Source organism: Geotrypetes seraphini, chromosome 5 (genome assembly GCF_902459505.1).
Source record: "Geotrypetes seraphini chromosome 5, aGeoSer1.1, whole genome shotgun sequence".
In the NCBI taxonomy this organism is placed as follows: Eukaryota; Metazoa; Chordata; class Amphibia; order Gymnophiona; family Dermophiidae; genus Geotrypetes; species Geotrypetes seraphini.
The window spans coordinates 167,846,366-167,861,854 of NC_047088.1; the positions used below are offsets into that span (position 1 = coordinate 167,846,366).

A 15,489-nucleotide genomic window follows, 5' to 3' on the forward strand; every position below is an offset into this window, starting at 1 on the left:
GTTCCTTCCTGGAGAACCCTAAACTATCAGGAAACTGAGGAATGGTGTGGAGGAAATCTTTGGGGATGGGTGGTTTGATCAGAGGATAGAGTTTAGATTGGAGATTGTGAGGCTTGATCAGTGTAGTGGAAGACTGGATCGAGGGATTGATCAGGGTATTGGGGGTTGAATCGGGGGTGGGAACTGAATCTGGGGGTGTGGGCTAGAAGTGATGGCCAGTAGCATCAGGAGGTGGCCTTGCCTTCAGGGGATTCAGTGAAGGCACTGACTGTGACTGCAGGCTCCATATATTAATTTTGCCTATAAATGTATGGTAATTGTAACACACTTTACCAGAAGGGGCCCAGATTTATAACTAGGTCTAAAATTTACCTCAAGACTTTTTTTGTTTAGTGCTGTGGACTTTGTGGCAAATACTTAAGTGCATTTGAATGTAATGTAACATTTTATCTTCGGGCAGAACTTAGATAAATATAAGGAGCTTTAAAAAGCTTCTTATTCAATGATGCCTTCGGCTAACTAGGCTACTATTCTTTTCTTATTGAACCCCTTAGTCCTTTTGGTTTTTTTCCCATATATGTTCTCTTTTCTATATATATTGTAGTTCTCCCCCCTATCCTTTTTGGTCATATTACATTTTGGGCTCCTTTTACTAAGCTGCGCTAGAGATTTTAGCGTACACTAAATTGCCACGCGCGCTAGATGCTAACGCCACCATTGAGCTGGTGTTAGTTTTTGGTGCTTAGTGCGGGGTTAGCGCTTGCTAAAAACGCCAGCACAGCTTAGTAAAAGGAGCCCTTACTTTGTGTCTTTTTCATCTTGAGTATATTTCATCTGTTTAATACTATTGTTTTTAATTCTGTTCTTACCTCTATTTTATTGCTGTAATACGCGTTAGTATTTTGATAAGCATTCACTCAAATTTACAATAAACTTGGAAACTTGGAAAAAAAGAATGCAAATATATAGATCTGAATAAGCAGAATATTTTATTTTTTTCAACCATTCTTTTGGAAGATACTTGTATGAATGAATGGACAACATTTCACATTTGAAACCATTCAACACAGGAGAGGCACCCAACCACTACAGATGGCTTTATCATGTATAAGTCCCACAACACAAATTCGCACCATGGTTAATACAATAATTAGTAAAGGAGGAAAAAACTTCATATGTTCAAAGAAACAAGGTTTAGAATTTTCTTGCCTTGTTTCTCTTTTATCAGAACTATCATGAGTCATACCTCCCCCCCCCCCTTTTTTTCTTAAATTCAATTTATTTTATTTAAACATTCATCAATTTACTTAGCTTAATCTGGGCAGTGTTTGCTGTACTCTATGGAGCTTCTCCGTTTTACTTAAATGCTTCTTCAGGAGCTGACCGCCCAATTCAGCGAGAATTTATTTTTTAAAGTTTTGTGGAGGAATTTGGCTTGGTATTTCTTCCGGAAATGCTGACGGACGGAATAAATTGAATTTAAGAAAAAAATGGGTGTTTTTAAGACTAATGATAGCTCTGAAAAATTGAAACAAGGCAAGAAAATTCTAAACCTTGGAAGTCTTTTCCTCCTTTACTAATTATTGTATCAACCATAGTGTGAATTATCAATTAGTGAATAGCCAATTTGTGTAGTAGGACCTTGGGCTCCTTTTACTAAGCTGCGTTATGGCATTAATGTGCAGAATAGCGCATGCTAGACGCTAACTCCAGCATTTTGCTGGCATTAGTTCTAGCCGCGTAGTATGGGTTTAACGCGCACTAAAATGCGTGCGCTAAAAATGATAACGCAGCTTAGTAAAAGGAGCCCCTAGTCATTTTTGAAAGGAAAGTTTAAGTATTATCATGTATAAAACATGTACTTCATTTTCAATCACATTTACATTACCAATCTATACTGTACAAGTACAAATTGTAATGTTTAACATAGCAACATTATTAATTTTTTTTTAAGTTTAAACATTACTTCTTTCATCTTTAAAACAAGTATCCCAACAAATAACTGAAATAAGAAAATGAAAAGGTTGCCTGGAGGTAGAAGGATGGATTCTGAATGTTACTGCTAATTGATACATATCTATAATTTTTCTCATTTTAAATGTTAATAGTTATTCACTTAATCTTCCAGGGACCCATATCATACAATTGCAGCACTGGACCCAGAGAAATTAAATATCTTTCGCAGTGTGAGAGAAATAACAGGTAAGAGAAAGCACTACATTACTATTATGAACACTCTATGGGGTAAATCTATAACATGGGTTTAAACATTTATGTGTGGATTATGCATATCCATGTTTAAAATATGATCATTTACATACATAAAGTATGTGGGCACAAATGTGTGTAACTACCAGAATTCCACCTAAGCACTATTCTACAAATATCACTTAACTTGCACAGTGCCTAGCTGCAGGAGGCTAAACTGTAGTCTATGCATTTAACTGTAACAATTAAGTGCTAACAATTACACCAGCTCTATGTCAAGCACACGTGCCTGTACTTAACTTATAATCACAAATATACCCAGTTAGGTTAGTATGCTCTACATGAAATTAGGTGTCTAAGTTCCTTTATAGTATAGGCTTCTAACAGGTGCCCTGTTAAAGAATTGCCCTTCGTATGTGTCTACTTTTCAGTTGCAAGCATAAGTGTATTTTCAGTGTGTCCTCTATGTACCGCTTGGTATTTCAAAAAGTGGATATGATAAACAGTAATTCTCATCCAGTATTGGTAAAAGATAATGGCTGTGAATTATTTGGAGTTGGTTCTCTGTTCGCATTGATTGTGCAGAATCAATCTGTACTAGTCCGGCTTGTTTAGTTTTACAGTGGGTGCAGTAGCATAGTAAGAGGGGTGCGGGGGTGGAGGGTGGCACTCCTCATCCTCTCTGCCCCCCTCCTGTTCCTCTCCTTGCCTTGTGCGAGCACCCCTTTTTTACTTCCCCTGCATGAGGTTGCTGCCTGCATTGGCATCGGCGTTCTCTATGACATCACTTCTGTGACCCGAGCCTAGGAAGTGACATCAGAGGATGAGCTGACACCGATGTGGGCATGCTGCTCATGCTGGAGAACTTAAAATGGTATGGGGAAAGGGAATGGGGTGAGTGCGCAGTGGGGGAGGGATGTCACCGCCCCGAGCGCTGCTGACTCTTACTATGCCACTGAATGGGTGTATTAATGTTCTGCTCACTGCAGTATGTAAGATGCTGCCTTTTCCTAGGTACACTCTTGTGCGATATGTGGACTCTTACTAAAAGTCATATTTTTCATATAGGTGAAGGGGTATCAAAAAATGATGGGCTCCGGGTGTCTCATATGCTAGTTACACCACTGATTAAGCAATAAGGCTGCAGTGACATCATGAGTCACAAGTATCTTGTATATATACTAGTATTTTAGCCCGTTACATTAACGGGTGCTAGAATATATGTCTGTGTGTCTTTATTTCTGTCTCTCTCTCCCTCCCGCTGTCTGTCTCTCTCCCTGGCCCCCTTTGTCTGTCTGTCTTTCTGTGTCTCTCCCTGCCCCTTGTCTTTCTTCTTTTCTTTCTATCTATCTGTCTCTCTCCCTGCCTCCTATACAACACCATTTCTCTCCCACCACTTCCCTGTGCAGCAGCCACAGCAGCATTCCCTCCCCCTCCATTTCCCTCCCCCCACACCACTTCCTTGTGCAGCAGCAGCATTTCTCCTACCCCCCTTTCCCTTCCCACAGTCTGGCCGGCTCTCTTAGTCCCTTACCGCCCCCCCCTTTCCCTTCCCGCGGTCCCGACAAACCTTCCGATTCCAGCAGTGTCTGCAGCACTCTACACACTGCTGCTTCAGGGTCTTCTACTGCCCAGCAAATCAGGGCAGTAGAAGGCCCCGAAGCAGCGTGTGTAGAGTGCTGCAGATGCTGCTTGAATCGGAAGGTTTCAGGACCCGCAGCTCTTGCCAGACCTGAAGCGAGCTCTGGGGGTTTTTGGTTTTTTTATGCGGGCCCAGCCGGTGCAGGAGGAGAAGCCTGGGAGGCAGGAATTAAAGTCCGTTCTGGCCCCAGCTGACATCGCCCTGGCCAGTTCACATCCTTCAGACGGCAAGAGCCGCCGCGGCCGCCAGGCTCCGCGCCACCACGTCCATGCGCACTCCTACCTGCGGGTCCCTACAGCGCACGGAAAATGGGAGTACGCAGGTGGGAGTGCGCATGCGCGCTTAGGGCTTTATTATATTAGATATCAGGACATAATTTGTACTCATTTTATTTGCTCTTTCATCAATTTAACATAGAAGTTTTGTACTCAAAAATTATAGCTATGCATAAATATACAGAATAAAAAGGAACTGACCACAAATAGTTGGCAGCCTTGGGCACATAAAAATAATAATGAGCGGGGGGAGGGAGGCTACAAATAGAAAGTTGTAGTATAGGTAGGACATGCACAAGGCTGAGGAAAAGAGGAGGATCATGAGGAGGAGCTAGGCTAGACAGGTCAGTCATTGGGACCTGAGAAATAGAACAAGGGCGGGGACTGGGTGCAAGTTAAGAGGTCCAGCAACAGGTGAGTCACCATCTTTCAGCTCGTCTTTCCAGCTGTAGTAAAGAAAAAAGGCTTTGATTAATTAAACATTTGGCAGTATAAAACTTAAGGCTGCAAGAAAAAGGACTTAGGAAATGGATGTCAATATCAAGGTTGCATCATGATTTGTACAGTATGCTTTACCCACCATTGTTAAGACAAAATTCAATACGTCAGCCATCATCATCATAATAAAAAAAAAACAATGTTCCCCTCATTCTGCAATCATAAGCGTAAATGTATGTGCTTTGGACATGAATTCCATGATAGCTTATATAATAGTAGCAGTAAAGCATACAAGCTAACTGCCTAATTAGTGTGAATTGGCATTAACATTCAATAATCAACAATTAATAGATATAATTGTTACTAATTGATGTTAATGTGCAATTACATACATAAATGCACTTATGTGCAATACTATAATGTTAGTTCCTAAATTCTACAGTGCATAATTTACGAGTGTTGTTTTTTTTTGCAAAGTAAGCTTGAGGATTTACACTAGCCCTGCGGCTGGTGTAGGTTATATATATATACTAGTGTTTAAGCCCGTTACATTAACGGGTGCTAGAATATATGCCTGTCTGTCTTTCTTTCTTTATGTCTCTCTCCCTGCTCCAGTCTCTTTCTTCCTTTCTTTCTGTCTCTCTCCCTCCTGCTATTTTTCTCTCTCTCTCCTAGGCACCCTTTGTCTGTCTGTCTTTCTTTCTGTCTGTCTCTCTCCCTGGCCTCCTTTGTCTGTCTGTATTTCTTTCTGTCTCTCCCCCCCCCCCCCCCACATACACTTTCCTTTGCAGAAGCAGCAGCGGTATTTCCCTTCCCCTCCAGGTCCCTGTGAAGTGGTAGCAGCATTTTCCCCCACCCCCCATTCCCTTCTCTCTCCCTCCCCCCCACTTTCCTTTGCAGAAGCAGCAGTGATATTTCCCTTCCCCTCCAGATCCCTTTGAAGTAGTAGCAGAATTTTCCCCCACCCCATTCCCTTCTGTCTCCCCCCCTACACACACACACACTTTCTTTTGCAGAAGCAACAGCGGTATTTCCCCTCCAGGTCCCCTTGCTGCCACAAATGCAGGACTCTACTTTTTGGCGATCGTGGTGGCCACTCCCCTCCTCCCGCCCTCACTCACCATGGAAGCCAGGCAAGCTCTCTCCCTGCCCGCGTCCTCGGCAGGGAACACACCTCCCGCCCTTACTTGCTGCTGCTGCTGCTGCCGCCGCTGCTGCTGATCCTCCTCTTCAGAGCAGCCTGCGATGGTGGCCGGCTTTAGCGAACCTCGCAGGCCGCTCTCCAACTCGGTAACATGTTCCCTCTGGCGCGATCCCGTGCGTCAGAGGGAACGTGCTACTGAGGTTGGAGAGCGGCCTGCAAGGTTCGCTAAAGCCGGCCACCATCGCAGGCTGCTCTGAAGAGGAGGATCAGCGGCGGCGGCAGCAGCAGCAGCAGCAAGTGAGGGCGGGAGGTGTGTTCCCTGCCGAGGACGCGGGCAGGGAGAGAGCTTGCCTGGCTTCCATGGTGAGTGAGGGCGGGAGGAGGGGAGTGGCCAGAATGTTCCCTGCTGCCGGGTTGGCGGCCACAGATCACACACCACAGCGGCAGGGAACACGAAATCCTAAGTGCACATGTGCGCTTAGGCTTTTATTATATAGGATATATATATATATATATGTGTATATATATATATATATATATATATATATATACAAGTATTCTATGAGTCAAAGTAGGTATTTTGTCTAGAATAGGCTCCAAAAATGCCTTCATGGTGCTTAATAATAGTTGAATACATTTGGAGGATAATTCTATAAAAAGGTACCTTATTTTAAGTGACAAAAAAAAACCTATCTGAAATCTGTTCTATAAAGGAAAGTATTCATTTTCTTTTCTTAATCGAATATTAGTGCAGCAGAGTAAATATGCACATTTTTTTGGGTGTGATCACTTATACTACACAAGAATGTGCTTAAACACATATGTGCATATACGTGTATAAATGACAATATCCTAGCTTTTGACTGCTCTAAAACATGGTGCCTAAATGTAATGGTAATGAAAGTCTGAAGGTGGGCATTTGCATAGATGACGTCTGGCTAGTGCACACAGTTATGTGTTTTAATTATTGAATACAAGGCAAATTTTAGTACTCTAGGCACAAACATTTACATAAACTCTGTGGCTGGTGTAAGTGTTTGACCATAAAATATATGGGTCCATTATTTAGTCCAAAAAAACCAAAGGTGTGGCAATCCACATAAAAAGCTAGACCCCAAAAATGCAAAAAGGTGGAAAAAATCACAAAGTATCAGGGTGAGACCAGGAGTCCATGATAATACAGTACTTCCCCGAAATTTGCGGGTGTTCCGTTTCAGGAACACCCGAAAATTTAAAAAAACAGCGATTTTAGGAGCAGATTGGAGGCAGCGGCAGGTGCTAAAAAAACAATATTTAGACTGGCAGGCGGTTTGGCTGTACAGAAGGCTGATGGGGGAGGAGGAGGAATCAGCTGTGCAGAAGGCTGATTGGCTGAACAGAAGGGGGGAGAGGAGGAGGTATCGGCTATACAGAAGACTGATTTGAATCAACGGCTGTGCAGAAGGCTGATTCGCGGACTCAGTCATTCGCTGTATATTCTGACCGGAAGAGGCAGTCAGAAAATACCACGAATGACTGAGTCCGTGATTCGTGAACCGCAAATTTGCAGGGGTCTACTGTATTATATTTATTGAATAAAAAAAAAGTGAGACAGCATAGTCCAGATTTAAAATGGTATACAAAGGACATTTCCAAGATGAAAAGGACATTTTCAAAATTACAAATGAATGAACAACAACAAAAAAAACAACAACAAAGGGGTGGGAAATCACCTAAAAAGCTAAACCTAAAAATGCAAAAAAGTGGAAAATGCCTCAAAGTATCAGGATGAGACTAGGAGTCCATAATAAATATATATTTATTGAAAAAAAACAAAAAAGTGAGTAAGCATAATCCAGATGTAAATCAGTGTTTTGCTTACCATCGCCAACGTTAAACCCAGAAAATCAATGCCAAGCTGTGTTCAAGATCTGGCATTGAATTTCTAGATATAGGAAACTGCTATGAAGAACCACATAAAGAAAGAATTGCAATGTATTTGGTCCTAATTGTATTTATATGGTTAATCAACTAAGGGGGGAATTCATCAACATAACGTAACATCATATTTCTATATCGCATAACCGTAAGTTCAATGCGGTTTACAAAAGTTATATATAATAACAAGGGAAGAAAGCATTAGAGATTTAATCGACCAAGTATTTTGTTCTTCAGTTGGTCTTCAGTTGTTTTCTAAAATGTTCATAAGAATGAGATGTGAAGAACAATGGTCGAAAGACCTTATCATAAAAAGCTTCTTGAAATGAAAGCATATGATCATGGTATTTTTTGCTTTTACAACCCTTGACAGAAGGAAATACGAAGAGGGCATGCAATTTTCTACTGTTTTTTTGGGATACTACTGAAAATCTATCAGCTAAATAGAGTGGGGCTAGACCATAGGCAACTTTATAACATAAGCAACCCAGTTTGAAAATTATACGTGTCTCCACAGGAAGCAGTGCAGCTCACGGAAAAAAAGGGTAACATGATTGAACTTCTTCAGACCATAAATCAATTTCACTGCAGTGTTCTGAATCAGTTTAAATCTGGTTATGTTTTTCTTGGTACTTGTTAAATAAATGTTATTACAAGGGGTGTTAACCGATTTAGCATACACTAACTGCTAAGAAGGCATCTTAGTATTTAAGCCCCGATTCTGCAAAGTGCGTCCCGATTGTAGGTAGCTGTAGGCGTCCTACAGCTGTCTTATTAGCCAATTGGGAAGCACGTTTTCTAAAAAAAATGTGCCCCAGGCAGGCTGCCTATATTGAAGGCACCTCTGGGAGCTTAGGGAGGTCCGCAAGCCTACCTAAGCTCGCCTAAGGCTAGGCGGTAGCCTTAGGCAAACCTAGGCGGCCCTACGCGTCTCCCTAGTAGAGCAAAATGCTGGTCTACATGGTAAGTAGATGCGGCCGCTATACTTAATTGTGGCAAGGGATCTCCCTGTCATGATTAGTATAGCGGCCGCAGCTACGGCCGCCAGTCTCCCCTCCCTCCCAACGATCGCAATCAGGCCCTAGGATCCTGTGGGTTGGGAAGGGGTGGGGCAAGCCCGCCTCATTTGGATGGAGGTGGGCCTGCTGGCCGGACGGTGTGAGGACCTGTCTGGCCAACTTGCGGGTAAGCCTGAGTGGGGGTTCTAGGGTGGGGGGTTTCGTTGGGGGGGTCCGAGGAGGGAGGTTAGGGTGTTTTGTTGGGGAAATCGTTGGGGGGGGTCCAGCAGGAGAAGTTGGGTATTCGCCTGCTGGCGATCTTCAGGGGGTGTGGCCTACCGGCAGGAAGGGTTGAGCACCTTCCTGCAGGTAATAGTGGGATTCTGTGGGCAGGAGGGGTTGGGCGATCATTGGGGGTGGGGGGTGGTAGTCTACCGGCAGGAAGGGTTGAGCACCTTCCTGCTGGCGATGGTGGGGTTCTGTGGGCAGGACGGGTTGGGCATCCTCCTACCGCGATCATCAGGGGGGAGGGAGGGGAGACTGGCGGCCATTGCCGCAGCCGCTATACTAATTGCGACAGTGAGAACCCTTGTCGTGATTAAGTATAACGGCTGCGTCTAAACAAACTTGATTCTGCAACCGGCGTCTGCAACATGGACGTTGGTTAAAGAATCGGGTTTAGTTTGGGTGGGTATAGGCCCGATTCTGTTAAGGATGCCCGAGACGGGCGTCCTATACAGAATCCGGACCTTAGTGCACACTGATTGTTAGTGTGTGCTAAATTAGCATCCCTTGATAAATTCCCCCCCTCTAAGTGCTGACTCTGCCCCCCCTAAGTGCTGACTCTCCCCCCAGTGCTGACTCTGCCCCCCAAATTGCCAGTTTCAGTTTGACTGCTAACAGGCACTTTCAGTGCCACTAAATGCCACTGAAAATGCCCAGATGATTTAAAGTGCTAGGAGCTTCTCCTGGCCATTTAAATCATTTTGAATATTGGGTCCTATGCGCATATCTGCCATGCTACAGTAGTTATTCAAAAAAGAAAAACAAAAAGAGTAGATGCTTCCTTTTTTCCTTTGCAGAATAGGATCCATAAAAGCCCTTCTCAGGGCCTGAAAATAGGCACTCTTAAAATCATGTAACAACCGTTTATATCTGGAAGGTGCAAGGGATCATATCGGACATGCCCCCAACATCTAACAGACAGGTTTTGCATTTACAGCAGTGTTTGCCTTTAAAGTGCTTTAAGGGGTCCTTTTACTAAGGCGCACTAGCTGTTTTGCTAAACGACCCCTAAGTAGAAAACTATACTGTTCTTTAGTAAACAGGCCCCAACATTTTTCTATTTGCAAAAGGAAAAAAAATTGCAAGTTTATTCTCTAAAGGGACTTAAATGTGAAATAAAAGTTCAGCACCAAAATGTAGCCTTTTTGGGCTTGTTGTGTTCTGTGGTTTTAATTATTTACTGCTAGAAAATATTTTATGCTTATCACATCTTTACTTGTGTTTGTTGAATGCTATACATCTTGCTTCGTGCTAACTGGAAAAAAGATTTATAAATGTAATAAAATAAGTAAAATGAAATAAAGTGCAGGTTCTTTCATAGCGAAATCACCGTAATTTCTTTAACTGACTGCATTAAATAACATTATCATATGCAGCTAGCTTCATATCAATGCTTTCAGGTAAAATAAATTACCCAGAAAATTTACCACGCAGTTCTTTCAATACTAATTTATTTATAAATTCAACTTATTTTTTGTTCAAATACTTTTATTAGTGGTATTAAGTTACATAACCAACAGAAAATAAAACTGTGAGTATACTGTAGATAATTCTATAAAGAATAAGTTTAAGAAGACAAGTATTTATCATTAGGCTAAAAAATTAGTAAACAGTCCCCTATAAATTTCCAACAAAAATGACCCCTGCAATTTAGATTTAATAGAATTAGAAGTATACAGTTAAATAAATAGATAAATAAATGAAGGGATTTCAGTACATGGGCGTCCTATATAGAATCGCATCTGTCCTGATGGACAGGTGCCTAACCCCTTATAACCACCCAGATTCTCTAATCGGCGTCCATGTCACAGGCGCTGGTTAGAGAATTGTGTTGCTCTGAGCTAATTGTGGCAAGGGAATCTCCCTGCTATGATCAATGTAGCGGCCATAGAAGGGAATTCCACCCCCCCCCTCTCATGAAGTTGGCCAGTAGGAAGGAGGCTTACTCTCTCCTGTTGGAACCCCCAAATGTCTGCTGCATGAAGAGTGCCCAATTCCCCCTGCTGCAACTGCGAACCCTCCTGACACTGCCCAAGGCAGAAGGGATGCCAGTTCCCTCCTGCCAGAACCCCCAAAGCCCCCCACAACTGTCCACGGCAAGAGGAGTGTCCAATTCTTCCTGCTGCAACAGCGAACCCTCCCCACTCCCTCATGCCGTTGGCCCCATCATCCCACAAACCCTACCAAATACTCTCCGACTCCACCCCCACCATTCTCCGACACCCGAACATCCCCCTGCCACTCCCCAACTCCACCCTGACAACTCCCTGACACCCCAAAGATCCCCCTACCACCCCGACACTCCCAAGATCCTCCTGCCATCCCTGAACACCCCCTGTACCTTTATCTGATGGCCAGCAAGAGGGATGCCCTCTTCCTCCTTCTAGCAGGCCTGCCACTGCAAAATGGTAGGCCTTCCCCTTCCCGGTGCATTCTAGAATGCACCAGGGAGAGTCCTAAGGCCCTGATTGGCTCAGATAGGAGGGGCCTTAGGTACCTGAGACTATCAGAGTCTTAGGCCTCCTTACCAGTACATCCTGGGATGCACTGGAAGTGTTTTAAGACTTGAGCAAGGGACATGACGCCTCTTGAAAGCTCAAGGTTTGAAAAATAATAAAACATGCAAAATGACACCAGCGCAAGGTTTTAAAAATTAATTAAGATTTATTGAGTTATTGTTTCTATTTTTCCATTATGAAATTCAAAAGAATAAAGCATAATTGCTTGCATTAATAGTTGCGCTAATGGGAGATCATTATAGTTACCAAATGCTGGCCTTCTGATAACAAGCTCACCTCAGGATCTCATGACCCTCTATTATATACTTTTGGCTCAATGACATCATCAGTTTGACAACCAATAACAATTAACAAAGGAGGTGTTTAAAAGTTAGACAAAGAAATTCCTCTACGGTTAAAAGTTGGACAAAGTTTTAGAAAATTACTTTTGATTTCTGAATATACCTTAACATGTTATAACATATTCAAGAGAATCTACAATTATTAACAGGGTGCTGAAAATTTGTCAGCTTGCTTGTCAGCTAAGTTTCATCCACACACAGTGCTGAAAAGTTGTCAGCCTTAGAGGAAAAGAGCTAAACTGACAAGTTCAAATTACATAGCCATTACACAGAAGCCTTATTCTGGAGGAGGAGGAAGGGCTGGTCTCCCCCTCTCTTCACTAGAAACTGTTACTCATTTCCAGATGTTTTAGGATTTCTTTAGGTTGCAAAGATATATAATATGTTTTTCAAAACCCATTCCTTTGTTCAATACACAGCCACACATCCACTCCAGGGGCCCCCATTCATTCATAATTTTCATTCATAACTCGGCCATTCATACTTAATGCATTTTATATCTTAGTTTAGGACACGTTATCTTCCTAGCCAGTCTAAAGCAAACACATGTGGTATTAATTAACACCATGATGCTGAGAACAAAGACTTTATGATTTCCTCCATGATCTAGCCTAACAGCAAAGTACATAAAAAGAACACCATTCTTTCCCTTATATTAATCTGTAGTGTGTTTTTCTGGCCTTAGCTACATTTATATTTATTTTTTATTCACCTTTTTTCGTACGCTTCTATTGGGCGTGGCCTTAACTAACACATATGTTTGTACCTAACTAGAATTACCCAGAATCATATGAAAAACAGGCACTTTTGTAGAAAAACTCCACAAAAATACTGCACTATCATGTTCTGACATCCATTCCATTACCGTCCCATAAACATCACCCCCTACTGGCCACAAGCCACTACTCCTCAGACTCTGATTGCCAGATACCTAAAATACCCTCTGGTTGGCCCAGGTGCCTATGGGAGGGATCTTAGGCATCTGAGTCAATCAAGGCCTTAGGCCCCTCCCAGGTGCATCCCAGAATGCACCAGGAAGGGGAAGGCCTGTCATTTTGTAGTGGCAGGCCTGCCAGTAGGAGGGAGTGTGCATCCCTCTTGCCAGCCTCAGATAAAGGTATGGGGGTATTTGGGGAGCTTGGGTGACAGGGGGATCTTGGGGGTGTCAGGGAGTTGTCAGGGTGGAGTCATGGAGTGTTAAGGGAAGTTGGGTTGTCGGGGAGTATCAGGGATGGAATTGGGGAGTGTCAGGGTAGAGTCAGGGAGTGTTTGGTGGGGTATGAGGGATGATGATGCCAGCGGCATGAGGGAGTGGGCATCCCTCCTGCCTTGGACTGTGTTGGGAGGGTTCACCGTTGAGACAGGAGGAATTGGGCACTCCTCCTAATCTAATCTAATCTAATCTTTGGTTTATAAACCGAGTCATCTCCCGAAGGAGCTCAATTTGGTTTACAAGTAATTAGATTAGGATATATAAAAAAAATATAAACTTAAAAGAGAGCTAAAAAGATAAAATATAGTATTAATACCACACTTCAATTAGATGAGCCTCTAAGGTATTGTGTAAACAGCCAAGATTTTAGATCATTTCAAATATTTTGTATCTGACCTATCAATCTTACAGAGTCAGGAAGTATATTCCAAATTTCTACCAGCTTGAATGCCATAGATTTACTAAACTTCCCAACGGATTTGAATCCTCTCGAGGAGAAAAATGATAATTTTTAAATCTGCGTGCTCCTTGAATAACAAGTTCTAGTGGTATTCCAATACAAGAGAACTAGAGAGTCAAATATTCTGTAAAGGAATTTGAAAATAACGCATGCACACTTAAACTGTGTCCTAAAACAAACTGGAAGCCAATGAAGCTTTCTCAACAAAGGGGAGACATGGTCATATTTTCTCTTTCCAAAAATAAGCTTCGCTGCGGTGTTCTGTATCAGCTGTAGTCGATCTAGACTACCCTGTTTAATACCCAAGTAAACAGAATTACAGTAATCCAGTTGAGCAAGTACAGTAGACTTTACCAACACATAATGCTTTTGATGAAATAGTGATCTAACTTTCTTCAGCATACGCAAAGTAAAGAAACACTTCTTTGCCAAAGAGTTTATCTGGTCATGAAAAGTAAGTGATGATTCCAAAATGAAACCCAGGATTCTGGAGGAAAAATCTATATGTAATGAAATACCTGTTTTCAATGTAATATTATATAAGAAAATAGTCCACTGGATCAATATAATTCAAATCCAACTATTTGCTGTTTAGGACGCCTCAGCCCCACCACTCCACCACTGTAATAAATTTATTATAACAGCGGGAAGGCTGTGTGGTGCCTCATCATCGGCAGTCCATTTATTAATTTTTCATTATAATTTTGTTTTTAAATATTTTTTTGGTGAATCGTAAATATTATAATCTTTAGTGCTAATGCTGAAGTTAGTAAAAATATAAATATGCACTTATCTCAGCCACCTTGGGAGCCAGACCCGACATGTTTCGCACTGCTCGAGTGCTGTTTCAAGGGTCTCCCTGTGAGAGAAAAGGAGAAGACTAAGAAACCAATTCCAACCTAGTCTCCCCCCCAAAATTAATTAAAAACCAAAGTTTAGCGTCATATTTATCAAAGTTCATATATATCTCTATAGAAAAACGCTCACCAGGGCTGCCGCTGTCATCCGACTCCTGATTCTAATTTTTTCAGTGATGGCGGCGGCGTCTCCCGGCACTATTTAAATATCCCTTGTAATCGTGTTCTAACCCCGCCTACTTGATGACGATCAGCCGATTTTTAGCCTATCAGTGTCCCCCATTCCACCTCAGCGTTTAACCCTCGTGGTGTCACAGTATCCAATTCAAAAATATATCGCTGTTCCATTTCATTTAGTTTAGTTTGATACGGATTGTGATTCTAAAAACGTGATATATGCAGTGATCTGTCCGTGCGACCTTGTTTATATAGGTCGCACCAATAGAAAAATCAAAATAAGGCTTACTGAGCATAAATCTCGTATAAACAATGAAGTAATGCAGGCTCCGATGGTGGAGCACTGGGTAAAATTAAAACATACATATGAAGACATTAGGTGGCGTGTCATAGATGGGATCATGGGTATGGCGGGCGGGAAAGATCAAACTAAACTAAATGAAATGGAACAGCGATATATTTTTGAATTGGATACTGTGACACCACGAGGGTTAAACGCTGAGGTGGAATGGGGGACACTGATAGGCTAAAAATCGGCTGATCGTCATCAAGTAGGCGGGGTTAGAACACGATTACAAGGGATATTTAAATAGTGCCGGGAGACGACGCCGCCATCACTGAAAAAATTAGAATCAGGAGTCGGATGACAGCGGTAGCCCCGGTGAGCATTTTTCTGTAGAGATATATATGAACTTTGATAAATATGACGCTAAACTTTGGTTTTTAATTAATTTTGGGGGGGAGACTAGGTTGGAATTGGTTTCTTAGTCTTCTCCTTTTCTCTCACAGGGAGACCCTTGAAACAGCACTCGAGCAGTGCGAAACATGTCGGGTCTGGCTCCCAAGGTGGCTGAGATAAGTGCATATTTATATTTTTACTAACTTCAGCATTAGCACTAAAGATTATAATATTTACGATTCACCAAAAAAATATTTAAAAACAAAATTATAATGAAAAATTAATAAATGGACTGCCGATGATGAGGCACCACACAGCCTTCCCGCTGTTATAATA

General features: G+C 42.3%; 1 protein-coding gene across 2 annotated transcripts in view; it reads left to right on the forward strand.

The window, feature by feature from the left end:
• Positions 1-15,489, forward strand: part of ERBB4 (erb-b2 receptor tyrosine kinase 4) — a 1,781,744-nt gene that overhangs the window by 1,293,793 nt on the left and 472,462 nt on the right. For both annotated transcript variants that reach the window (XM_033945093.1, XM_033945094.1), the window contains exon 10: positions 2,129-2,202. In XM_033945093.1, coding sequence (XP_033800984.1) covers positions 2,129-2,202 — 74 coding nt within the window. The remainder of the gene's footprint in view (positions 1-2,128; positions 2,203-15,489) is intronic.